The 27,150-nt window shown below is 48.8% G+C and overlaps 1 protein-coding gene across 5 annotated transcripts in view; it reads right to left on the reverse strand.

The window, feature by feature from the left end:
• Nucleotides 1-22,086, reverse strand: part of VDR (vitamin D receptor) — a 74,923-nt gene extending 52,837 nt beyond the window's left edge. The window contains exons 1-3 of one of the 5 annotated variants that reach the window (XM_089774779.1): nt 21,990-22,009; nt 14,124-14,232; nt 10,491-11,133 (exon numbers count right to left, since the gene is read on the reverse strand). In XM_089774779.1, the coding sequence (XP_089630905.1) occupies nt 10,491-10,578 (88 nt within the window). In that variant the 5' untranslated portion in view covers nt 10,579-11,133; nt 14,124-14,232; nt 21,990-22,009. Of the gene's footprint in view, nt 1-614; nt 825-10,490; nt 11,134-14,123; nt 14,233-21,989 lie in introns of those variants that run through there. The other 4 variants (XM_089774783.1, XM_089774780.1, XM_089774782.1 and 1 more) reach the window with 4 other exon arrangements.
• Nucleotides 22,087-27,150: the final 5,064 nt, after the last annotated feature.

Below are 27,150 nucleotides of genomic sequence, written 5' to 3' on the forward strand. Positions count from 1 at the left end.
TCAGTGTCTCTTCCTCACACAGGGCCCTTCCTCTTGTGCAGGGCCCACATGCTCCAGTCCACGTAAGCCCTGACTCGCCCCGACCCTGTGCTCCCTGCTCGGAGTCGTCTCTGGCCAGGACACTGCAGCAAGCCAGGACGTGCACGCCGGCTATGCGCTCTACTTCCTACTGGGCCTGGGCAGGGGAGGCAGAAAACAGTGCCCGTTGGTCAGGGCTACGTCTCCCCACCGACTACTGGCGAGGTGGCACTATTGAGTCTTGCCATTGTACTGCCTATGTGCTAGCCCTGCAGTTTGTACTTCCTGCAACTTGCTTTTCATTAAAATCCAAGTGAGCTAAGGTGGCTTGTCATTAAAATTACACAATTATTCTGCTCTCCTAATAAACAGCACCCAACTGCCGACTAATTCCACGATGACGGCATCTATTCCCAGGCTGGAATTCCTGGAATATGTTACTCAATACTAGAACGATAGCGACTTCTGAAAGCCAGGCTGCAGAACTCTCCACCCACAGCCATTCAAGGCAGCTAGTTTGTCAAGCTGACATTTCTATTGCAGCTTTTGAAAGAACCTCAGTTGTTTGTCTTAAACAGTTGTCCCTGGGCACATACCACTGCTTTGGGGGTGGGAAGAAGGTCAAACCGGTTTCACATCTATATGTAGGAGACAACCTTTTTCCTCTCCTGGGAGAGTCTAGATTGAGGGTCTAAAAATCTATGCAGTCCCAAGCATAGAAGTTCCATAACTCCTATTCCAACGAAGTCAAATCTTCGAAAAGTTAGAGCGTTTCAGTGTTAGGACGACGAACTTCCGCTCCCTGACTAAATGAAAACACAAAGAACAACCATAGTCACACGGAGCTCGTTGAGAACACCGTAGAATTATCCATTAGACCACCGCACTGGGACACCACTCGATAGGGTACACAAGGCCCCCTCCGGCACTCCTCCAGGTCAGGATCCCTCAGCCCCCCATCTCAGGTTACAACCCTCTCCTACACTTGTACAACCCTGTACCTCGATCACTTTCCTCACTCTCCTTCCCACGCCCAGTCTCCACCCCACATCTCCCTTGGTATCATGGAAGAGTGCGGCCCCTGACCACTTTCCAAATTCTTGGAGTGGACACCCCCCCCCCCCCAATCAAAAATGGTTGCCCGCCCCTGGGACAGATGGACCTTTAGTCTGACCCAGTAGGGGGAAGAATGGGGCACTGAATCACCTTCTTTTCAGCTCCCCAATTCACTGCCAAGCTGGGTTTTCGGAGAACCAGTGTACTTACATGATCAGCAAGCTCTGAAAGCAACTGTAATACATTGTACACGTCCCACATCACACCACCCCTGGGAAGATCAGGGAGTGCATCTCCCTGAGACAGGTTAACTCAGCCACTTCAGCATGCTGGCCAGCTGAAAAAGCCTTTGATGCTAGAATTGCTGAGTGTAGTGGCCTGTGGTATGCAGACAGACTAGATCCGACTCTCCCCCCAAAGGACCCTAGCTGTCAAAGGCAGGAAGGTTTTGCTTGACGTTGTAAAGAACTATAAACCTGGCTCTACATGGGCTGATTCAAGAGAACCCTCTTAAGAGCACAGGATGAATAAACAGCTACGACTTAAGTTAAAATAAAAATTGGATTTTTAAAGTTCAAATTCAATACATTTCTTTTTAAAAACAAACCTATTTCATTTTGAATTGGAAATTAGCCTTTAACACCAGTTAGCCTAAACTTACTATAAATATCTACTAAAAAAATCAATTAAAATTAAATAAACAGTATTAAGCAGCACATGTCTGCTGCTGAGTTTCCAAGAAAGTCGAGGCATGGAACTAAGAGCAATTGCTGCCTAAGCACTTGGAACCAGAGTTGGTAGAAGTGCTAAACCCTCTTTTGACAACAGTAGCCTCTTTTCTCTAAGCCCGTGGTGCTCAACTGGTGGTCCATGGTGAATTTTTCGGTGGTTCACAGGACCATTGTCCAAAGTCACTCAGCATAAGCAGGCACCGCCGTTAGGCTGTTCTACACTGTGTTCACAAGCATGTGACGCGCCATCCACAGCATCACCTAGGGCGCAACCTTGTGTTGCCAGTAACTTCCATCTGAGGCTGAGTGTCAGTGTAGCTGCCGATGTCGTGCTGAGGGGTTGCTGTGTCGTTTGTCACATGTGCTAGAGGTGGTCCATGAAAATTTTGATTGGCCTGATGGTCTGTAGACTGAAACGAGTGGACAACGACTGCTCTAAGCCCACTAAATATTGTCCTTATTTCAGTTTGTTCAACTGTTTCAGTTCAATGACTAATTCATTCAAAGTGGGAGAAACCATTTGAAAGAGCAGGAAAGCATGTTTATCTTTTTCCAGTCCATGAATAAAGAGAGTATGAGATTTACTAGCTCTAAAATCCTGAATCACATGGTGACTGGAAACAAATTAGTTCAGGTTACTAACTACAGAGACTTCCTTTGTCTAATGCATCTGTTAAATATTCCCTCTTGCCCTGGATATGTAATTTTTCCAGTTAAACTGACCTAATGAGCTGGATAGGTAACTAATAAAACCCCCACAATTTAAAATTCTAATTTCTATTCACATAGAATTGGTCTCAATCAAGACCAATTCTAAGAAATAAAAGAGGCATTAGTCGCCATTTTCTAATACAATTATGTTAAGATACACAACCTAAGAGCAGCCCAACAGTCCATCCAGCCCAGCGTCCTGTCTGGGGTCGGCAGTGGAGCCATGCCCACGAGAAGCCGAGGCCTGGGAGAGCCGGGCCCACCACTCACCGCTCTTCCACTCGGGGTGGCAGAGCTGCAGGTCCCGGCAGGTCCGGGCCGGGTTCTTCCTGGAGCCCTCGGGGCTGCGGATGCTTTCGATCTGGCTGTTGAGGTGGAAGTCAAGTGAATGTTGCATTGTATTAATACCAGCAGAACTGACTTAAAGGGGGCCTGTGTATTGTGTAGTTTTGCCCTAATCTTTGTATGCATGACTGTCAGTGTAAAAAGCTACGTACATACAACCACACTTCAGTTGCAGCTCTCGGCATGTGCTGTGAGTATCATTGTGGCCCCTGGGGCTTCCAAAGGGGAGTAGAGATCTAGACCATCCCTGACAGGTGTCTGTCCAACCTGCTCCTATATATCTCCCGAGATGAAGATTCCACAACCCCCCTGGGCAATTTATTCCAGGGTTTAACCACCCTGACAGGCAGGAAGCTTTTCCTAATGTCCAACTTAAGCCTCCCTTGCTGCGATTTAAGCCCCTTGCTTCTTGTCCTGTTCTCAGAGACCAAGGAGAACAATTAGTCTCCCTCCTCCTTGTGACACCCTTGTAGGTACTTGAAAACTGCTCTCATGGCCCCTGTCAGTCTTCTCCTTTCCATGCTAAACAAGCCCAGTTCTTTCAGTCTCCCCGCCTAGCTCAAAGCCTTTATTAGAGAAATGTATTTTTAAAATAAAATAATTTTCTAGATAGTGAAAACCAAGAGAAAAGAAATGAAAGCTTCATTGGGGGGGTACTAAAACAAGTTACATCTAGAGAACAAATATCTGGAGCAGCCTAAGTTTATCTGCAACTGTGATCTAGCTCAACACTGGATGAATGTAATGCTACCGCAAGCAAGTCTGCAGAAAAGAGAACACGCGGATATGGCTGAGTGATATTCATGTTGTCCGGATTTGGGAGCGGAAGACTGACCCAGGCAGAATTTTAGATTTTATCCACAAGCATGGTCGAGTTGCACAGAGATTTCACAGGACAGATTAGCACTGCTGGGTCGCAGCCCAGCAGCTCGCTACAGGGTCAGAACTGGACAGTTAAACCACACCTGCCTCTAAGAGGTCCATGGTCCTTTGGCACCACTTACAGCGGAGAGTCTCATTGAGCCGAGCGCTGTGTCTTGTCCCTGGATTCACAGAGAACAATCAAGTGAAGTGGTCAGCAGGTTGCTCATGGATGCCTGAGATTCTGCAGCCCTATGGAACCTTTCGCATTCAAATGAAAGACTCCAATGACATGGGCTAACCCTGACCGTAGCCGTCTCGGCTACCTTTGTGCAGCCTCCATTCCTACACTGGCCATGCCCAGCAGCACGTCTATTCAGGTGACTGATCTCCACCTCTAGGAGCCCTCCTGTTGCCTTCTTATCGGAGCTGGAAACAGAAGTTTCAAAGTATCCCCCCTCAAAGTCTCTAGAAACAGATTTTGGTTATGCAGCTCAGCGTTGGTCTCCTGCTCCCAGAGGAGAACAATTAATCGGTTTTAAGTCAAAGCCTCAAGTAAACCAGACAACTGTTTGGACTTATGATGAACGTCCAGTACTTTGGGAGGGCTTGCCCCACCCGCCCTGTACTCAAAACAAGGCTGATTGTTTTTAAACTGGTATCAGTGATGGGGTGACCCAGTGTCCTGCTTTTAAAGGGACTGTCTTGTATTTAAGGCCTCCCAGGGAGGGGGAAGTCCCACGGCCAGTGAGGAGGTGGAGATGCAAGGCTGGTGGTGGGTGCCTGGGGCTAGCCTCTTCCCTTGCTGGTCTGTCAGCATAGCCCCAGCAACATGTGCTCCAGCTCTCACCCTGCAGGGCCCTTCCCCGGCTGGCTTCTAGCTAGCACCGGCTGCAGCAGTTGGGGAGTGCAGGGAGATGCCACGTGGCATCCAGCACCCATCAGCCCTTTACGGGCTTCTCCTCTCCAAGCTTCGCCCTCCAGCCCCGTTGCTCCTCCAGGTCGCCCTGCACACCAGGCACACCCCGTTCCCAGCACTGCCCAGAGAACCAGCTCCAGACCGGAGCACAGACCGGAGCACCGAGCTCACTAGCCCTGGCCAGCAGGCTCCTTCCTTGCCCCAGCGCCCCGGACAGCCCAAGGCCCAGGAAGAGCCAAGCCCCTCAGTGCTGGCACAAGGAAGCCCCTTGGCTGGAGCTGCAGCAAAGGGGGAGCCATTTCCGGCCTGTTCGCAACCCGATCTCCCAGGTAGGGCTGCCAGATTGTTTAACCAAAAATACCCCCCCCCCCCCCCCCCCCATAAAGCCACCAGGAAAAAAAAAAAAAAAAAAAAAAAAAAGAGAAACTGAAGTTGAGGGAAGAGACCCCACACCAGCACGGCCCCTTTTTGCCAGCATCCATCTTGTTTTTCTGCTCCAGCCACAAGACAGCTCCCCTGCGGAACCAGGCAAGCAGGGGGGTGGGGAGACCTGGAGGGGGTCCTGAGGCTGAGCCCGGTTGCTGAGTGTATTGTGGGGTTGCCAGCGGTCCGGTATTGTCACCTCCTGGCAGTGGGAATAAAATCAGAATACTGGACGTACATTCTAGGTGTCTGGTATTTTCTGATTTTTTTTTAACCAGACAGGAGGCAAAGATACTGGAGTGTCCGGGTCAATACTGGGCACCTGGCAACCCTACTCTCAGGGCAGAGGTTTCACCCACACTTCCCACACCTGCACCCTGGGTCTCTGTCCCAAGCGTGCTGCCCTCGTGAGCCACCTCTGGGCTGGGCTCGCTGGAGCCCTTGCAGGCAGGTTCCACAATGCATCCTAAGGCTTAACCCCTCCAGCATATGCTGGGTTCCAAGCAGCCTGGAGAAGTTAACTACCCTGACATGGTGTGTGGGCAGGAGGGGACAAGCTGCTTCCAGCCACCGGGGAGTGGTAGCGGGTGTGTGGGGGGGGGGGAAGTGAGGTCTGAGATTGCATTTTTCCTCTGCTCTTCCCCGGGCCTGGAAGCAGCGCCTATCCCTTCCCCTCTGCAGTGTAGAAAGGCTGCTGCTCTAGTGAGAGCCTTTGCAGACATGGCCGGAGGGAGGGGTGCACACATGACCCTGCATTCCCCCCCACCCACATGCCAGGGAGCAGAAGAGGCAGACCCGCCCTGGGAGCCCAGCATGCCAGGCAGAAGGGGTTGGGTCAGTCACCTCCTCTCCTCCCCACCCTGTTGAGATGGGCATTTGGGAGTGTTTGTCTCATCCCTCCTTATCTATCTTAAAGCCTTAAAGATAAGGCAGCAAATAAAGAATGTGACGCTGCAGTATTTCCTTTCAAACAGGGATTCAGTCAACTTGGTGTTAATTTGAGTATTTATACAATTGATTGCTGTGAACTCGGTGAATAGGAGCAATTTTACCAGGCGTCCCATATTTAGCACAGGGAAATACGGTCACCCTCATCAAGGATTAACTGTGGTCACAAATTTACACCTGACATCACCACCCACCCCTGTCTCCCACACATACCTTTGACAGGGTGATAAGGCCACCCGGTTACAAAGGGTTACGTCAGACACAGGACGGAAGACATCTGGATCCAGAGAGCAAATCATTTATAGGAGTATTTTCAAACGTCTCTATACTAGGGAAGTAGCGCACAGTTGTGCATGTTTGTCAACAATCTGTCAAGTCTATTCTTGGTGCCGGACAAGCGCTGTGATTCATTCGTATGGTTCAAATCTTACATTTTATAGCAATCTAAACTGTTCAGTTTGAACAAAGTAACTGACACCTATCAAAACAAGGGCCCATCTGGCCCCGGATCCTGTCTTGCAGCACTGGCCTGTGTTGGACACTTCAGAGGTAATTAAGGGAAGTAGGTAATTATTTAGTGATCCAGCCCATCACCACGCCCCAGCTTCTGGGACACTCGGAGTGGAGGCCCTGAGCATGGCAGCCAAAAGCCATTAATGGATCTATCCTCCATGCACCAACCCTTTGAACCCGGTTATACTTTTGGTCTTCACAACACTCCCTAGCAACAGTCTCCCACGCCGCCTGTTCGCTGGGTGAATAAGCGTTTCCTTTGGCTTGTTGAACCCTTCTGCCTGTGAACTAGCGGTGACCTTAACGTGTTACACGAAGGGATAACACACACTTCCTTATTCACCTTCTCACACCATCCACCATTCTCCCCCAGCCCCTTAGCTCTCTTCTAAACTGAGCAGGAGAGATTGAAATGCCGGGGACTAAGAGAAAGCTGTTCCACCCCCTAAACATTTTTACTGCCCTCCTCTGCACCTTGTCTAATTCCAACGCAGCTTTGAGCTGAAGCACACGAGACCAGAGGACAGTATTCAAAGTACCACAGATTTATACAATGGCATTATGACATTTTCTATTTCCTGGTGTCGCTTTCCTGCTGGTCCCCAACACGGTCAGCTCTGCTGACTGCAGATGCACATCAAGCAGGTGTGCTCAGAGAACTGTCCATGACAGCTCCAAGGTCCGTCTGGAGTGGTACCCGCTATTTAGATCCCATTTCCCCCATCCCCCCACAGGCACTACTGTGCATGTTGCCACTCTGCTATTTCACCACCTAGTTCTGTGAGATTGCACAGGGAGCTTCAGACTTCACCATCGAGTAGTTCTGCTCTGTATAGGCTGCAGGTTTTACCCCTTCTCCAGCGCAGGGCCCAGTAGGGATCCTGGGGGACCATTCAATTCCCCTCTTCCCATGGTGAACGCTGGCCATTTATTCCTGCCTTAATCCAGAGAGGCCCTTCCCTCTCATCCCAGGGCTGCGGAGTTTGCTTAGATCTTCTGGAGCAGGGCCTTGTTGTGGTACAAAGAGCCTGAGGCCCAGCCTGCCTGAGACCAGGGGGGTTAACTGCTACCCCAGGCCCCAGGGCAAGGCACGTGGGGGAGCTCTGCACCCCCAGAAGCGGGGGGCATGGGGCAGTCAGCACTTAGTGCTGCCCAGACCACAGCTCTCGGAGCTGCTCTCCAGCCATGACAGCGGCTGATGAATATGCTCATCTCTAAGATGCCACAGGACCCTGTTGAGTTCACCCTTGTGGCTGTTCCTTGTCATTTCCATTTAAAACCAGCATCCTCTTTTTTAAGAGCAGTTCCTCTCTTGGGGTTAATGCTCCCGTGGCAGGTTTCTTTAGGGTTTTCACCCCCACGAGGTGCTTCAAGTGACCAGACCGTAATGTCACCCACCAGCTCAGCTCTAGACCCACTTTGCTCAGATCCCTTGTGCTACTTACACGACAGCAAGTTACCCCTCCCTGGCCGGCTCCAGGACAGTCTGCTCCACGCAGCCGCCATGGTAAGGAGTCTAGAAATGCTCTGCGTCCCTCCCGCCCTGAGGGGACATGCCTGGAATCGACATGGGGATAGCAGGAATCCCTCGCCGATACGGGTTTTGGGCCTGCCTGGCCATTTCAGTCACCCTCACCAGGCCCGTCAGGCGGTCAGTAGTCCCACGCCTATCGTCTCAATAGTCAAGCAGGGAATTTCTATCCAGGAAGATTCTACATTTGATCCATTACGATGTTTCCTGTAGTTGACCCTACACTTGCTCACTCCCAGTGCCATCTTCCATTAGTACAACCTGTTCTCACTCCTGTTTTGTAGCCTAGCATTACTGCTTGTTTCACCAAGAATCCGTGGTGCCGTCTGTATTAACAGCCTCACTTAAAGCTATTAACTGAAGTTCACCCCCTTAGAATATTTCTAGCATTTTTAGTCAAGCACTTACATGAGTCAACATGCAGTGGTCTGTCCTCATGTGATGCAACTGAAGGGGATTCACTGAACTGTTTCTTTAGTTCCTACCTGTACTTGATCAATGTCTATCTTTGCCTCTTCACTAGGATATACAGTATTCCCTTTACTAAGTCCTCCCCGCTCACCCCAAGGGCTCCCTCCGAGCTGCTCCTCTGTAGCTGTCAGTTTTCCCTCAGCCCTCACTTTAGAAACCCCCAAGACCTTTTTAGTTTTACATACTAGGAATCTGGTTTGGTTTTGGTTTAGGTGGAGCCTACTCTTCCTGTGCAAGTTCCTGCTTGCCTAAGAAGGTTCCTTGGCTCCTAATAAACCTAAATCCACCAAAAAAACCCATCACCCACACCAGGAATAAGACCCTGCAGTTTTGCCTAACTGGTCTGCGCACCCCTAGCACCCTAAAATTGGCCTCCAGGATCTGTCCTTCCCTTCCCTATATCATTGGTACCTACATGTACCACAGACACTGGCTCCTCTCCAGCACTGCACATCAATCTGTCTAGACCTAGAGATGCTTCCTAGATGTGAAAGTTGCAGACTCCATCAGGAGGCATCTCTAGTCATCCCAAAGAAAACTATTACCCATCGCTTTGCAGGGGGACCACGACCATCTAAACGGACGCTCTGCTTCCACTTCCCGCAAGACACCAATACCAAAAAATAATTAATTGTTACATTTAACTTTACACACTGAAAAATCCTATTGACTTTGGTAGGATTTCCCATAGGTTATGTCTACACAACAGCGTTGATTCGGAATAACTTATGTTACGCCGAAATAAAGAGTGTGTCTGTACTGCAAGCCTTTATTTGGAAAGGATGGCAAGCTTGAGAACTTCTGGCTCCAACCCCTGTAAACCCTCATTTTATGAAGAGTAAGAGAGTTCTTCCTTAGACTTCCTGCTGCGTAGACAGCACCAAAGCCGAATAGGCTATTTCGGCTTGAGCTGCATCAGTTGCATACCTGATGTTGCATAGCTGAACTTGATTTTTGCCCTGCTGTCTAGACGTGCCCATTGTGTGTAAAATTAAACAGGCACTTAAGCGTTTGCAGGACCTGGTCCAAAAAGACAAGTGCAGGGTTGTGCACCCCTTGTATCCGAGTCCTGGTCACAGACTAAGATTAAAAGACCAGACAACAGAAAATTGTTTAGGCTTCCTTAATGTAAAGATCATGATTCAATCTGAAAATTACCAGATAACTATGGTGACGCTATTTAATACAAAATAAAGTCTGCAACAAAAAAGATGACTGGAATGGAAAGAGAAGCTGTACATGTAAGCGAAAAGTTCCGTATTAAAGAACGAGAGAAACACAGATCATGTTTTACACACCTCACTCATTTTCTTAAACCTGTTTCAAATGTCAGTTGTGGCTTGATGTTCCATCCCACAAAAAACAAAAAGATTAAAGAACCCAGAGAGCCTTCAAATATAAGGGAAACCACAATACCTATTTAATATCTACATCAGTGCCAGTTTGTGGATACAACATGCTAAACTACTACCACATTCACATTACTGGTCTTACCCATTGCGGGCGGCGGGGGGCGGGGGAATCAGAAGTTGTTGGTGATATTATGCAAGAAAATATTGCTGAAATTATTAGCTCATGGACAAGTTAAGACCTTCAGAACTGAGGGGCGGGGTAGAAAAAGCCCAACCTTGTTCCTAATTTGAGAGGGAAAGGATGTCAATTTAGGACATTTAGTAAAGCAAAAATGCAGGGAAATAAAGTATAATGATTCTTTACTTCATTCTAAACCTACTAATTACTGTTCAGGAAACGGTTCTAAAAGTCTCACTGTATTTAAGAGCGTTTTAGAAAGGTTGTCTTTTGCCTGCATTAAGTACAGTACGGAGAAAGATCACACAATGCAGCAAATATTACCCGAGTTTAGCAAAGTTGGAGATCCAAGACTTTTTTTTTTTGAGGGGGGGGCGAGAAGGAATGTAAAAACTGATTAAATCGCTAAGCTAGTTTTAAAAGGGTTGTTTACCTGCAGCACTGATCTCCGGCAGCTGTAAGCAGTCCTGGCAGACCCGTCTGAGCCTCCAGTGACAGACTGGCGGAGCGGACCAGAGCATATAAAACTCCCAGCAAAGCTGCAGTCATGTGACCCCAAGGCAGTTCCTTTTCTAGCAGCGCTGCTGACGACTCACAGGAAGCAGTGGGTGAGTGGCTCTCTTACGATCCGATCGTGTACTTGTGGTGAGAAGAATTACAGGTACCGGTAATTTTTTTCCCTTCCCAGGGAGGAGTTTAAGCCCCATTCCTAGACCAAGAGCTCAAAAGAAACGTCCCAAATCTGAAGAGTTTGCAGTTCAGTCCACGTGGAACTAGACCACCACTATGCTCGGAGCAGCTTGACGAGAGGCTTCTGGGCAGGGGTAGAGGCGCCACGGGTTTTTACAAGAGGCCAGAGAAAACATTAGTCACAACTGGAGACAAAGCGCCTCCTCCCTCCCATTCACCAACTGGAGGAGAGCTTTATTCATCTGGGCTGGAGCCCACGTATTCCATCTCAAACCCTGCACAGAACATCCCTTCCGCGTGGCAGGCATAGTCCCGTTGCCTTGAATGCAATCTCCACATTTAAAGGGAACGATCGAGTCCTTTCGAGTCTCTCCCCAACCTGAAAGCTTTACAATGAAGAGCAGTGGCAAGGTTTTGTATTACCAAGGCTTCGTTAGTTTCAAAACTTTTACAGGTTTTGCTAGGCTGTGGAATTACAAACTAAACTAAGGTTACTTAAATGAAGCAAGTATCTTTTGCATGTTCGTTAGCGACACTCACAAATTAGTAATTCACAGTGTGTCTCCTGGTCATTGGCATGAATTATTATTAGCTGTACAACAGTAGCACCCAGAGGATCAAGATCGGGGCCTCATTATGCTAGGCACTGAGCACATGGACTGCCTGCTTTTTCAAGGCATTTCCTAAGTAGACAAGGCAGACAAAGAGCAGGAGGGAGAACAGAGATACAAAGTGACTTGATCAAGGTCACCTAGCAGATAAGTGTCAGACAGAAACAGAAACAGAGTTCTATGAACCCCCAGTTCATTGTTCCATCCACTAGGATATTTAAAAGTTTCTGCCATATCTGAACATGGAGACAACGCCAGAAATAATAAAAAAAAAATCACCTCTGAGCACACAAGTCTGAGATATCATTTTAAATTGTAGTTAAGTATACTATTTTTAGCATAGATACAGATAAGAGCTCCACACTGAAGTCACAGGATAGAGGATGGCCAGTAAAGCAATATGCTGCATACTGACTAGCAAAGACTGCGATGCTAGATTGGAAAAAAACCTGGACTAGCCAGCATGATTGCCACACTCTTAGTGGAAGCCAAGACTCAACTATAGTAGGACTTGAATATTCCAAGTGCTCTATCAATGTCTTCCCCATTTAAAAACCCCCAGCCTTCTGTCCAGCAGTATTAACAGAAAATTCTCTAGGGACGGGCCAGTCCTGTGTAAGACTCAAAAGTGCTTTGCAAAAGCAGTTAGTCATTTCCATCTTACACAGGAAAGATCGGACTCAAATGAGTTAAGTGACTTGATCCGTGTCACCCAGAAGATCAGGTCTTCAAGTCCCAGTCTGTTGCTCTACCCACTGAGCCACACTTCTACCCAATGAGCAAAGAAAACTTGAACGACCCAGTTCTGAGATTCTAAAGTGGATTTGGCTTTCCAACCAAGCCAGAAGAGATTTAGACTGCAAGCCGATACGTCTTACCTAAGTTCTGCAAAGCGCTTACATGGATGGTGCTACAAATATTTATAAACAACCACCGCGACATCATATTCATGGATCTCCAGCTCCTTTCCAGAAGAGAGAAAGGCCACATCTGCACGTCAGGGACTAGACCAGCATTGCTATGTCAGCATAACCTGAGCACACGCAGCCAGCGCCTACAGAAGAATTGTTCCATCCGTGTAGGACAACTCGTGTCACTCATTGAGGTGAAGTCAATGGAATCATTTTTCCATCAGCCCGGCTACACCTACCTTGATGGGTTAGGTTAGCATAGTTACATCACTCAGGAGGGTGGATTTTCCACCCCCAAGGGAAGTAGCTATATTAAGTGAAATGTGACGTGTAGGCAGACCAGGCCTGAAGGTTGGCTATGCCTAAACTAAATCTGATGTTTGCAAGGAGACAGACAAGTTCCTGAAACATGGAGGGCAGAGGAAGATTTGCTGCCAAGGACGACAAGAACGCACAGCCTTTCCCAAAAAGAAAGATTTAAAGGAAAGCAATTTCACGTAACGAGTAAGCATCCTGTTACTCAAGTGTCCCTTGTTTCAATGGGCACACTCCATTTTAGTCCTAAAGTTCTCTACAATCTACATCAATGTGGTGCCTCCCTTACTTTTAATGTTATTTACTTCAGAACTACAGAACCAAGCAGTGGATCCAGAAGGGATCCGGGTTTAAGCCTCATTTTTGACCATACAGGGCACAGAGACAGGAATGCAGACCACAGCAACTTTCTCGCCCATACACCACAGAACAGGGCAATGCTGGGTTAATGTTTCAAATCCATGTGGTTTTAAAGAGAATGCCCAGTGCAACAGTGGACTGTTTTCCCACATGGTCTGGGAGACCAATCTACGGCTATGTCTAGACTGCAGGCTTCTTTCGAAAGCATCTTTCGAAAGAGCATCTTTCGAAAGATCGCGTCTAGACAGCAGGCGGATCTTTCGATAGAGGAAATCCGATTTTTCGAAAGAGAGCACCCAGCGAGTCTGGATGCTCTCTTTCGAAGACGGCCTCTTTACATTGAAGAATGCCTTCCTTCGAAAGAGGAACTTTCGAAGGAAGGCGTTCTTCCTCGTGAAACGAGGTTTACCGCCATCGAAAGAAAAGCCGCGTTCTTTCGAAATAATTTCGAAAGAACGCGGCTTGAGTCTGGATGCAGGGGAAGTTCTTTCGAAAAAAGGGTACTTTTTTCGAAAGAACCCCTGAGTGTGGACACGGCCTTAGTGGTGTAATAAGGCTTGGCCTTGCTCATGCCAGTGGGACAAACTATGCCCGAATGCAATTCAAGGGGGTGAGTGTGAGTGTGAGTGGACACTATTTTGTTTTGATTTTATGTGATTTTCAAAGATTCCAGGCTACATATACACAGGGCCGAAGGCTCTGTAGTGGCTACTGCTATACCGAACTAGCCACACTCAACTGGCCAAAATAGCCATACGTGGCTAGCATGTTGGACACCACTGCTCTACAGACCTTTACGTACCTATCAACAGAAGACCTTCTGATGCCACCTAAACAGGATTAACTACTACCTCACTCCCAGCATCATTAGCACAAAGGCTGCTAACAATCCAGTCCCTGATATTGTTACATGAAAGAATCCTCTACCTGCTCTGGCAGCACGAAAGGGACTTTAATTGGGACTCATGCCTCGTCACACTGCTAGAGTGGTCTGCAAGAACCTTATGGGATAACTGAGAATTCAGGTTTGAGCGGAAGACACATTTTTCTGTAAGATAACATCGGAGTTGGCTTTTAATGCCAAGAGGACCAAGTAGAAGAACAAAGTAACTCCTGGGTAACTTGCAAGTCTGCACAACTACCTAGCTTTATACAAGAGTATTTTAAAGAGCTACTTACCGATGTTCTGTCAACACAAATATTCCAGAGTCAAGATCCAGAGGACTTGTGGCACCTACTGACGCCCCAGGGAAGAGGTATATTGTCCTGGCAACAAGGTGGGTCGTCTCTAGAATCAAGACGCATGTATTAATAGTGCAGAGAGTCATTCCATGAGCTTTTTAAGCCACATTTTCAATAAGCTATAGGAAGTAACCACAGCCTAAGTGAGGTTTATGAGATGTTATCCATATAGGTGTGGAGGTGAGAAGTAGTGTTTCTGAATTACAGCCGATTCAGCGAGTTACTCTCATGCGTAAGATAGGCATGTGCTTAAGTAAGCTCCATTACATTCTATGGCCTGTTTAAATATTGTGCTGAGTTTGTGCCCTAAATACTGAGTGTAAGACGCTACTGGTAATGATCTCTTGAAAAGTAGTGACAACGGAAGGTTGGATCTCAGTCTGTAGTCAGAGGAAAAGAGGCAAAATGTCGAAGGTCTCTGGCCTGTAACAGGCATTACCAACAAGGGTAATAAAAGGATACCTTAGCCCAATCAAGAAGGAAAGCCTGACATCTAATGCCATGGATTGCCTTGAACCCTTCTCTCCTCTTTCTGCTCCTACACAAGGGATAGTATATTCAGATGTCAGTTGATATTTCAAATACAAAATGGTGAAGGCCAAAGAAACAAAACTCCCATGTAACTACTCCTATCAGACAAGGAAGATTTGAAGCACTAAACATACCTAATATTTTAGCTCTCTTCTCTTTGGATATAGCCAAACACCAAAGAACATTAACTGGTAGGTGTCATTTTTTCCACTAATCATCAGTGGCTTGCTTATTTACCTTTTGCTAGATAACATCTGCAATGTAAATGGGCCTTCAGTACACACAAACCAAGCACACAAACCAAGCACAGTCCCTGGATTTGGGACTTCCAGGCATGACTCTTAACCTCTCCTCAGCACTTTACTCTACTGCAATGGATTGGTTTAGGTCCATGTTTTGAGCAGCTATGTCTAGCTCTGGGTGCTTGATTGCAGTCAGCTTTGGGCCCCGTTTTCACCCACTAGTCCAAGCGAAGTTGGTGGAATCTCAGCACTCCTGAGAAAAGGAAGATCAGGCCCAAATCGGTCCCCAAGAACCTGAGGCATCCAAAAGCCAGAAGAGGAGGATACAGGTGCCCACATCAGGAATCTAGGCACATCCCTCAGTGGATTCACCCTGGGAGGCCATGGGATTTCTAAAATGAAGCTGCTTAAGTCTCACTAAGTCTTCTCCATAGCAGCTGCACCGTCCTCAGCCACACAAGCCCATTGCATATTCCAGAACATGTCCTCAACTGGCCCAGAATGCCCTGATAAGCCTAATAGCTCACAGAAGATACTCACATTCTAATGCTCTTTCCTTAGTTATCTCATTTGCTGCAGAATTATTAAAAAAAAAAAAAAAGTTAAAACCGACAAGAGTCTTTGACCTGGCTTATCTGGCTGGACTTTTGTTCCCTTTCTATCTTGCAGTTTATATTCCTCATGAGCTGGTTTACCAGTCCCTCCCGCCTCCCACAAGCACAGACTGTTTCGACATGCCAGAGTTGCTGTTGTTAACCTTCTCACTGACATTAGATCAGCCATCTGTATTCTCAAAGCTACCTTCTTCCAATGGGCTATTGAAGTGTTCGGCAGCCATAATCTCCCTCCACCCCATTGAATTGTGGGGTGCTGTTGCTGGGGGAAGAAGCAAGAAGTCTTTTTCCAAGGCTGAGGGGAGTGCATATGAGCCGAATCAAATCCCTTTCTTTCAGGAACTAGTACTGAAGTAGGAGAGCACAGTACCACCTCCCAGCATCCCCTCACTCTGGGAGGGCAAAGCTTTTAGACTTAAATTTGGCCACCCAACTTCAGGTGATTTGGGGCAGGCAGGAAAGGTAGGAGTTAAGTGATCTCTTTGGGCCCGCCCCATAGACAAAGCCCTTTTCTCCCAGTTTTTCAGCAGTAGGAAGAGATTAACAGTTATTTAATATCATGATGTTTCGGTTGAGTTTGCTAAAAATGTTTCCTAACAAAGTCGGGGGGGGGGGGGAGAGGTTGTGCCTTTAAGAGGCAGACGCCTGGTGCTGTCCCCTGAGGTACTTGCTGGGTTTCGTAATTGCGTTCAAGCCAATCGATGAAGACACAGAGTTTGTGATGCGCTAGAAAGCAGGTTTGGATAGTTTCCTCACCCGTCCCCACCTCCTGTCTGAATGTGGAAAGGCCAGGTGTATTCCCCTAGCCCCCTCTACAGGGTCTCTGCAATCCCATCCCTTTGCAGAACACACTTTAGCGAGATGGTCACCTTTCCTTGAGCATGTTCCTGTTTCCTAAGGAGGAAGTTTCCATCTGTCATCCAACGGAAAGCAGAAGCTGGTTTCAGGACAGCTCGTGAGAGAAAAGGTGCCCTCAGTTTCCTACAGGTCTGCTGTCTGGCCCTTCTCCTGCCCCAGGAGCAAAGGAAACGCAAGCAGCTGCCACCCCTCCATGTAGGGTTGCTCAGCACACACAGAACCAGAGCTGCTCTCTGGCAAGAGCCAAGGACACTTCGCTCCAAGGAGTAAAGTCTCAAGGTGCATGAGGCTCTAGAACTGGACAATAAGCAGCGTGAGACACCGATGCTGTTCACCAGGATTAGCCCCAGCAGGCCACCACATGCCTTGTTTCCCCGAGTGTCTACAAGCTTCTGCTGCTTGCAGCTCCGGGTGGCTGCAGTGCGCCATTCCAAGCCCACAGAAATTGCAGTACAGGCTAGATCACATTGACTGGGCAAACCACAGCCACTGGGCAACGTGGATGCGCACGTAAAGGAGGCATCTGGCAGCCTGCAAAGGGACTAACTATGGCAAATGGCCTTTGGGCTGCTTATTACTGCTCCAGAACATGTACCGAGGGAGGGGAGAAGTACTTGGAAGGACCTTCCTTTGCTGAAGTCACCAGGAACTTGATTCTTTGGGCCCGCAATGCCCTGAGTCACACACAGGGTTGCTCAGCACTTGTGGAGGAAGCGATGAAAATTGGTTGAGATTCCAGGTGAGGGCATTCTTGAACCAGAGTTCAGTTGGAGCAGGAAATCCTGCAGGAAATCCCACACTCCCAGGCAAAGAATGCCATTGACCAAGAGACAGAACTAAGATGGTTTATTAGGTGATGAGCTTTCATGGGCCAGACCCACTTCCTCAGATCAATTTGTGGAAGAAAATGGATCTGAGGAAGTGGGTCTGGCCCTCGAAAGCTCATCACCTAATAAGCCATCTTGTTAGTCTTTAAAGTGCTACACAGTCCTGTCTTTTGTTTCAGCTAGACCAGACTAACATGGCCACATCTCTATCACTATTGACCAAGAGGGAATCCTCGGCTCTCGGTAGCATTTCCACATACTCACATTGAGTACCCGGGAGGAGAGAGGCATTATTCCTGTATGTTGGCAGGAGCTCTTTTAGGGCAAGGTAGCATTAGATATATTGTTTATCCTTTCCACCTACTCTCCCTGAATCCAGCTACTTCCTGCCAAGATTGCCACAATTTAATCTGGAGCAGAGCGAACCTCTGAAGTTCAGATTAGTTTGACATCAATGAAATAGGTTTCTTCTGTCAGCTGCCCGGTGGGTCTTTTAGAGAGAGCAAAACCTGACAAGGACTTGAAGTTACAAATTAAAGCATTTGGGGAGGAGTTCAAATGCTTCCCCCAAGCCAGTATTCGAGTAAGATTCTTAAGCAGCTCAAACCAGTTCAAGCCATAGCATGGTATGGAAGACATTCACACTTGCCTGTGGTGGGCAGAACTGTTTTAGGCAAGTTCCGTCAACTCCTGTCGAATTTAAGCTTTTCAAAAACCAACACACAAAAGAGTCTCTAGCACTTGTGCTGCAAAACTGAACGTAGTCAATAGTGTTTGATCTTCCACTGGCGATAGACACTCTTGTGCCTCTGCCGACACTCAGAGCTCTGCCAAAGCAGCAGAGTGAGAAATGGCCATTGTTGGAACACCATCATAAAGAAAACAAGGATTTGGGAAGTTTCCTGAAGTCAGTACAGTTGAATGGATTGTACAGATCTTGCTGGTTATTGATTTAGTCATCAATCTTATGAATTATGTACTAGCTAGAAGGGCATAACTTTAAACCATCAAGTCCTAGTGGAAGCATACAGCTTAAAAACCAGGACACCCTGCATGAACTGTCTTACAGGTCCTGTGTTGCGCCTACTCTGCAATATACCCAGGAAGGTAAGGGAGTCTCTAGAAGTCCAAAGGCAAAACTGATTTCTATACCAGAGGACATGGAGGAAATATTCCCTCCAAGTAATGTTGGAGTCATTCTTCCTCCAAGAGTTGGAAGAAGGCTCATTTTAAAACAGATCTGAAATCTCCCTTGGATCACCGCCAGTAAGTATATGCCACTCAGTAGGTCTAGCTCACAGGGCAAGCCAAATACATCCCCACACCTTTAATTAACCTGAAGTACAGCAGACTCCACCGCTTTGCAGTGTTATTGTGCTCTTCACAGGTATAGCCGGTAGAAGGTCCCAGATCCTAAGTCTTGATCAACTATAAGGGAAATTTGTTTGTCCAGGGGCTCTGTTAAATCCCATGATTCTCCATCTTTTTCTTAAGTTCAGGATTTTCCAGCAGAGTGAGAACTTTTGCAAATTTTTTGTTGTTGTTTTACCTGATCATTCATTCTTTGTCCAGCTGCCCAAGATTCCAGTACTTCTCTAGAGAAGGTCACGGGAAGTTTCAGCTGACTTGTTTTAGTTTTGGCAAAGTTACAGGAGGTATAAAATGCTTTTAAACACAGAGTCAGCATTTCAGCCAGGGACAGAAATAGCCACCTTTCCACAAGTAGCAAAGCTATATTTGCACTTTGCATAGGGTTATGTTATATAGCCATCTGCCCTAAGCACCTTAGTATCTAGGCACACAATTTTTTTTAATAAAAGCAGATAGTACAGCAAGCACTTTTCCTCAGGATTCGAGGATTTTAACATTTTTGTTTTGTGTTTTTGAAGAGTCAATCTGGACTTCTGTTGATGGGATTACATTCAAGACTGGATTTTAGTCAGACCTCCAAGTGCCCCAAGTAGTCTTTTCTTGGGGTTCACCAATTGCATAAATCTCAGTGGAGCACAATCATTTGGGCAAGTGGTGGGCAACAAATTGGAGTCTCAAAACTGCCAAGTCCCAACATGGGAAAGCTTTCAGAGATCAGGAACAAGACAGAATTTGTTCTGGAAATTAACAGGGGAAGTAGCTTCTGCAGAGCACCAGGGTGAGAGTTTTCATTGGCTTTTACTGGTGAAATAGTTGCAGATTCCATATGGTGGTGAGGCAACTTAAATTGAAAATGATGAAAGCACAGATTGTACAGTCTACTGTAGCTCCCTGTACACAAGATTTGGGTGTAGTGCCCTAGCCAGCCAAAATTGTATGCTCTCTAGTCATGATTAAAACACACTGCTCAAGTCTCTAGTGCATTTGGTTAAAGTCATTCAGCTCTGAGCAATCAGAACTCTTAACTCTCTCATAACAAGATTAGCCTGAACTTTGGTGCATTTCAAGTTTGCGTACATATTTCAGAAAAACCGTCCTATCTGAATGAGAAAGTCTGCCTCATAGCATGAGCACTTTAGACTCACAGCAAAAACTTCAACTCAAAGCTAGTTTATAAACGCCCAGTATTGTGGAGGAAAGAGGCTTTAAAAAGGGGGGGGGGGAGAAGGGGAGTAAAATGACTAAGCTTTACATAATTACTCTATGTCTGATGGGTTAAAGGTTCTTTAGTGACTGGACTGGTTTAAAAGCAGTTATTAAAGCCTTTGTCCCATCCTGCCAGATACTAAGTGCTCTTGCCAGACAGCCTACTGACCCAGCTCTGACCTACTGTACTGCAGATGCAAGAGAGGAGTGCCTGTGTTTGCAGACTCCATACTAAAGCTGAACGCAGAACCAAGTTCCCTTCAGAAGGAAAGACATATGCTCTGGAACATGCTACAGCCTCTTATACTGAGCCCAGAAAGGAACATGAGTCACTGGTCTCATCTAATGTGGGAGGAGAGCAAGTCATGAAAGGAAACAAGCCTTAGAGGGGTTTTCATGGAAACTGGCTTCTATGGAACCTTACTTGACTTTCGGAAGTGCCAGACGCCAGCATTATGCTGTTACTACATCAGCCCTCCAAAGGCTAGAAAGCCACACTGCAGAAGACACCAGTCTTCCTCTTATACCTCGCATCTTTGCCCCAAGCAGAAGCTTCTCCTCCTAACCCAGCATGCTCATTCCCCCTTCCCAAAAAAGAAAATGATCCCTCCAGTTACTCTATCCTGTCAAAGTGGGGTCCAGAGATGCCTTAACCTTTCACCCATGTCCTAGACCCAACCCGGGAGGCACAGTTGAGGAGAAGGTTATGCACAAGGGAGCTTATCTCTCACAAAAGAGGAAAAAAAAACCTTGGCAATTATATTGCAGTAAGGCAAATTTTTTATCATTAGGAATATAGTGAAACAAGTCACTACAAGTGTAGAGTCTATTGGAACTGGAGGCATTCTATACTGTGCCTCACGAAGTCTTAACCGGCACATTCATTCAATTGGCTCAGACGAAATAACTTGTGGATTGTGAGCCGACTGGAAAACTATAAACAAAATAGCTATGACAAGTAGCAAAGTCACACACAGAGAGGTACTGAGAAAGCAGCCTTAAGACTTGTTTTAACATGCTCATTCGTTATCCATAATATTTTGGTCATTCAGTATCCAGATGACTTAGTGACCAAAATATTATGGACAGCCACATAATAATCAAACACCAAACACAGCAGGTATCTATCTTGCTGCCAGGTAGCCGAGGGGTCTGGTTTTTCACAACACTTGTACAACTTGCAATCCCCAAAACATCTCATTAAACTGATCTGACATTCTTAGATTAAGTGGGAATGGGCTGCAGATCCCGCCACTGGGAATGAAAAAACAGAGGGGGTGTCCAGAGACAGCAGAGAGATGGGCAGACATTTTACAGAGATTCAACTTAAAACCCCCCAACACAGCTAATGTATCGGGGTGGAGAGGCTCGAAATCGGCTCTTCACAGAAACACAAAGCCCAGGGGTTGACAGCAAGGCAGTTTGCATTGCTATGTGGCTGCAAGGTAAAAGTTTAAGGCACCAGGAAGCGAGTCCTTCTATACAACCACAGGAGGAATCCGGCATTTAATCCGGGCCCCGGGCCCCAGAGAGACATGGACAAAGCAACAGGAGCGCACGACAAGCCCCGACAGAAAGAGGAATAAGCAGCGTTGCCCGGTTAAGTGAGCGGGGCTAATGAAGGGGCCACCAGGCAGGGCGGCAGTCGCTACAGCCAGTCCCTGGACAGCACAGGAGCGCTCCGGCCCGGGGCTGGACGGGAGCTGGGGGGGGTTGGACATGGGGAAGGGGGGGAATCAACCCCCCAGTCCTCGCCCCCGCCCGCACCCGCGCTGGGCAGGGCTAACGCCAGGGGCCCCCCCGACAACCCCTCACTCTGCCCCGAGAAAGGGAGCACCCCCCTTCCCCTCCGGGGGGGCCCTCAGAGCCCGGCAGCGCCCCCCCCATTCCCCTCCGGGGGGGCCCCCTCAGAGCCCGGCAGCGCCCCCCCTTCCCCTCCGGGGGGGCCCCTCAGAGCCCGGCAGCGCCCCCCCCATTCCCCTCCGGGGGGGCGCCCCTCAGAGCCCGGCAGCGCCCCCCCCATTCCCCTCCGGGGGGGCGCCCCTCAGAGCCCGGCAGCGCCCCCCCCATTCCCCTCCGGGGGGGGCGCCCCAGCCCGGCAGCGCCCCGGGGGGGGGGGGAGAAGCTGAGCGCCCCCGGAGACCAGCCCGGTACCTGCACGTGCTACGAGCGCCCCCTGCTCCCGCCGGCCCCCCCCGGCCCCGCGCCCGCCTTTTGACGGGAAGCGACCGGCGCCCCGCCCCCACCCGGAGCCGGGAAAAGCCCCGCCCCCTGCCCCGCCCCCACCCGGAGCCGGGAACAGCCCCGCCCCCTGCCCCGCTTGTCCTCTGCCGCCTCACTTCGTCCCACTTCGGACTGCCCCCCCCAGCTTGCCCCCCTCCCCCCCTCCCCCCAGCCCCTTCCCTCAGACCCCCAACCTGTCCCCCTCCCCTCAGCCCCCAACCTGTCCCCCTCCCCTCAGCCCCCTGCCCCCTCCCCCCAGCCCCCCCTCCCCCCCAGCCCCCCCCCTCCCCTCAGCCCCCCAGCCTGCCCCCTCCCCTCAGACTCCCTGCCACCCCAGCCTCTGCCAGCCCTGCACAGCCGGGAAAGCCTGGCCGTTCTCTGCTGCATTCCCAGCCAGCAGCCGCTTGTCTCGGTGGCCCAGCGTGGCAGGTGCCCTGGGGACGGGCATGCTGGAGAGGCAGCTCCCAACAGCGCACTTGTCGGAGTGAGCCGTGGAGACGCGCAGGGGTTTGGGAACTCCGAACAGCCGCCGTGGAAATGGCACCAGCTCCTGGCCACAAGGTCCGTGCTGGGGCCCCAGCACTGAGGAGTTTTGCACTTGATTCCACTCTAGATCAGGGTGGTTCTGTCTCGGTCCAGTGTCCGAGCGGCAGAGCTTTTCCGCTCCCCCGCGGCTGCCCCGGCTGGCTCAGCCCTGCGTCTGTTGGCACCAGTGCCCAAGAATGGGAATGAAAGGAAACAATACACAAAATTCCTGCCCTGGGCAGCTCAGCAACCACCAGCTAGACTCCTGCTAGAGGCATGGCTGTTCTGCAGCCCCCTCCCATCTCCAGACCTCACACCCTTTTACACCAGGTGCAATCCGGCCATTCCGAGTGCCCTGGGCACCACGCAGGGCAGCAGAAAAACTGGCCCAGCAACTTCATGAATTTCCTTGCTGAGACTCTGCAGAACCCCAACATGCCTTCCTGTGCTAATGGGCGCTCTCATGAAGCTTCCTTCAAAGGCAGGGCCTTGGGGGGTTGCAGCAGTCTCCAAATCCTGCCTGTATCTGTTTAAATACAGTAAGGTGGTTCCAGCATTTAATTGCCTCTGCGGCTTGCTGTCTGCAGGGATGGCTCGTTTTGATGGATCTGGATTTGCAGTAGCTCTGTCTGGCCTGTCGATGGGAACAAAAGGGGGCAATTGTCCCTGGACCCAGTGGACTTAAGGGGGTCCGGGGCTGCACCAGTCCTTTTAAATACCAGCAGCGGCTGCAGGGAGTCCTGCACAGGGCAGGAGGGGGAGTCTACACTGCACCGTAACTCGAAATAAGCGACGCGATTTGAGTTACGCAAATTGTGTATCTTCTCTCGAGGCTATTTCGAAGTAGCTTATTTCATCATTTGTCGCTGTCTACGCAGCACCAAATTTCGAAATACAGCGCTATTCCGAAGCACCCCTTACTCCTCGTAGAACGAGGTTTGCAGGGACGTCGGAATAGTGAGCCTGAAATAACGGGCTTGCTGTGAAGACGCGGGATAGCAATTTTGGGATACTCCGGTATCCTGAAATAGTGTTGCAGTGTAGACGGACCTGAGGAGGCTTGGAGCTTCCGGCTGCTTTCAAACTGCCGCGGCGAGTGAAATGGAGGCTGCGGTCGGCTTGTGCATGCACCGTCCTGTCACCGCTGTGCTGTCCCTGCTCCAGCTCCACATAGGGGTGACATTTTCCTTTTTAAAAACAGGGGCACCCGTTGCTCCCTGGAAGGGAGGTATTGATTGCTGGTTTGAGATCTCCAACAGAGATCTGCCTGCTGTTTGTGACCCCCTCTGTTCCAGGACTGGGGTACATAGTGTGAATCAACAAGCTACCATGAGAAAATACCCAGGCTCTGCTTCGCTGATTTCTCCTCCACTGAGAAACAGTCATGAAGGGCCCAAGATCTGCTACCATGTGGCAGAGAGATGACAGTCCTTCCGTCTTATCTGAGGACTTTTCTGACATCTTCCAGAGCCTTAGGAAAATGACCTCCTCTCACTCCAGTGCAGCGACCCAGCACAAAGCTTATGCAATACTTAAGTACCAGTTTAAGTCCCCAAAACATCCTGGTTTACAACACCTGAGACTTTGGACCCAGTATGCATCTGCAGGCAGATTTTCTGTCCTTTTTATTGGCCTTCTGAATTTGGCGCCTTTATGGCATATGAACTCGATATTTTCTCTGTAACCATGAGGGATAGAGACCTACTTCCCCCCTGCTAATGAAAGTCTCGTGTAATCACCTGACTCCATGAGCCGGGACTTCAGGAAACACGTAATATCACAAGATGTGGAAACAACAGGGACTATCACACACATCTGTAAAGTGTTATTTATGGATTTGTAGATTTCAAATTCCTTAATGTGTTTCCTCGTTTTCATTCTTCAGACATGTCTCTGCAAAAGCACCTGTGATTGGCAAGTTTTCAACCAAGGTTTGACATTGTTCTGAATGATTTGTTCAAAGAATTAGTGTGGAGAAGTTCTGTGGTGTGGTTGGTGAAAGAGGGCAGACTGGATGATCACAGTGGTCCCATCTGGCTTTGGAATCTTTGCATTTATGAGTTGGAGCTCCTTGTATAAAATTGGGAGGGGATTTGCAGGAAACTCCATTTAAATGTTGCCAGAATTTAAGCTGGCCAAATAATGGATTTTCAGTTTGCCAGGAATTCAGTTTGGGGGGAGGGAGTTCAGACTGAATTGAAAACCTTTTTTTAAAAAATTTTCAGCCAATCAAAAAGTCAGAAAAAAGTTTTTTAATTTATATTTTTTTTACATTTTTTTTAAATTAAAGGAAATTTCTAAATGAAAAGTCTTTTCAACTGTAAAGATCAAAACTTTTTGTTTTCAAAATATGAAAACAATAACCTTTGGAATTTTGGGGGTGAGGGTTGGGGATTTTTTCAAAACGAACAATGATGCGAAAATGGTACAAATTTGCAAAATGTTTTGGTACTGCCGAATCTGAATTTTTTACTGAAAAAAATGTGGTTGAAAAATTTGGGCTGGCTGAATGTCTCTCACATCTTTCGGCCCCTGATCCCCAGGAGAAATTGGTTTTATGGCCCTGACTGCCTGTTGGGAAAACAAACCTACATCAGGAGAGAAAGTGGAGGCGTCTAACACATCAGCACAAGAAGAAAAAAATCACCCCTATGAACCTATGAACCATAAACAGTAAGTTCAACAGCCTTAATTTGCCTTGGAAAAATGTTTTGCTAAACGTATCTAAATTGGTTTAATGGTGCCGATCAGGAAAATAAATCATAAAGGCAATCAAAATGTGCAGAACTGTGCAGTCAGCTGGGGTGAACACTGGTTATCATTGTGCAAGACAGACTTTTGGGGGCACAAGCAACTTTGCACAGCCTCAGTGTGGGGAAATACAGCCAGGCAGATTCTCCCTTGCCCAGAGTGCTGTGCAAAATGCTACTGACTCCAAGTGGTGTCGATCTGCAGCCACCCTGCACTAGTGTCTCTGACTCCAAACGTTCAGAAATTGCACGTCAAGCCTCTCCCAAACATAGCACAATTGGCTCACAAATCAGAAAACTTATAAATAAATTAAGAAATTGGAGATTCTTTTATTTGCTTTCTAGGCTTAGAGGTTTTAGAGATCGCCTATGTTGGCCTTTGTCTCCGGACATACGAGCTAGAAATGTACTTCCCCATTTTCAGTGAGAGGCGAGATACTCACATAATCCCATGACTCCAGGAGCAGGGGCTTAATGCAAAACACCGAATACCACAAGAGGATAACAGCAGAATGACTACACGAGAGGCGAACTATGGAGAAAAGGGTATTTATTGCCCAGATCCCCTTGACTTTCCTGGGGGCCGTGTCTACACTCCAGAGCCTCTGCGGGCCTAGCCCTCTGGTGTAGATGCAGCATCTGCTAACGTATCCCAAGGATAATGTGAGGCAAGGTGACGTCAGAGCTCTTCCGCTGGCATAGTTGTGTCTATGCCGAGGGTTTGGCTGCACTGGTATATCAGCGAGGGGGGGTGAATTTTTTACACTCCCACCTGACACAGCAAATCTTCCTGGTGCAGTGCAGGCCTGGGATTGGGCTTTGTATGCCTGGCGAAGCAGAGCCTGGCTGCCTGGCTTTGGTTTAGGGGTGAATGAAATCCTCCGCAGCGGTGCATTGACTGTGGAGAGACCACTGTGCCCTGCAGAGTGAGTGCAGCCGATGGCCGCGATGTAGCCAAGTTGCCAGGTCTGGCTCGCTCCGGCAAAGCCAGGAATCTCTGGGGGCCCCCGGGGCAATGCCAAAGTAGGGTCAGAGCACGCAGCCCCTCACAGGTCAATGCAGATCGCAGCACATGGGGCGCTGGGATATTTTCCCTCCATGCCAGCGACACGGCCGCAGACCGCGCGACGCTGCTTTTGAATCTCACTGGCGACAGAAGGAAGACCGGATCTCTGCTTGACCGGGGTGCTTTGCACAAAGTCAGACCTCTTCATGCTCCGGGTTTGGTGCTGACAGTGCATATGGGGTGCCTCGAGGCGCTCCCGTCTGCCTGTAGGAGGGGTCAGGTTTCTGGCCCGTACGCAATGCCGGCCGTGCGCGTGAGCTGTGGGTCAGCACAGAGACCTTTCTGCATCCGTGAGCGAGACGCGCAGGAGACAGCAGGACCGGTTTGCCGACGAGCACTGTCTGGCTGTGACCGTCTGAACTCGGCTTGCTGCCTCGGGCAGGGAGCTTGGCGGGGAGAGTGGACAGGAAACGTCCCGCCTTGGGGCAAGGCGAACCAGACAAACCAAAGGGACAGGCTGATAAGATCCAAGGAGGAGTGTGGGCCCCAGCCAAGCAAGAGGCCAGCTGGAAAGTAAAGCTGGAGACAGATGAGAAACAAGGCGCACCTTTTTGTCAGGGGGGTAACTCACTCTGGGAACAATTTGCCAAGAGTCATGGGGGCACCTCCCTTATTGGCAACGTTTGTGTCGGGTGGGGAGTTGGTCTGCTCCAGGTCACACAGGCGTTCACACCGAGAAGCCCCGTGGGCCGTGCTATGCAGGTCTGACGGGGCTCTCAGCCTTTCCAAGCGGCAGCTTTCAGGAGCTGCT

The sequence above is a fragment of the Pelodiscus sinensis genome, chromosome 31 (genome assembly GCF_052426305.1).
Source record: "Pelodiscus sinensis isolate ZL-2025 chromosome 31, ASM5242630v1, whole genome shotgun sequence".
NCBI classification, from domain to species: domain Eukaryota; kingdom Metazoa; phylum Chordata; order Testudines; family Trionychidae; genus Pelodiscus; species Pelodiscus sinensis.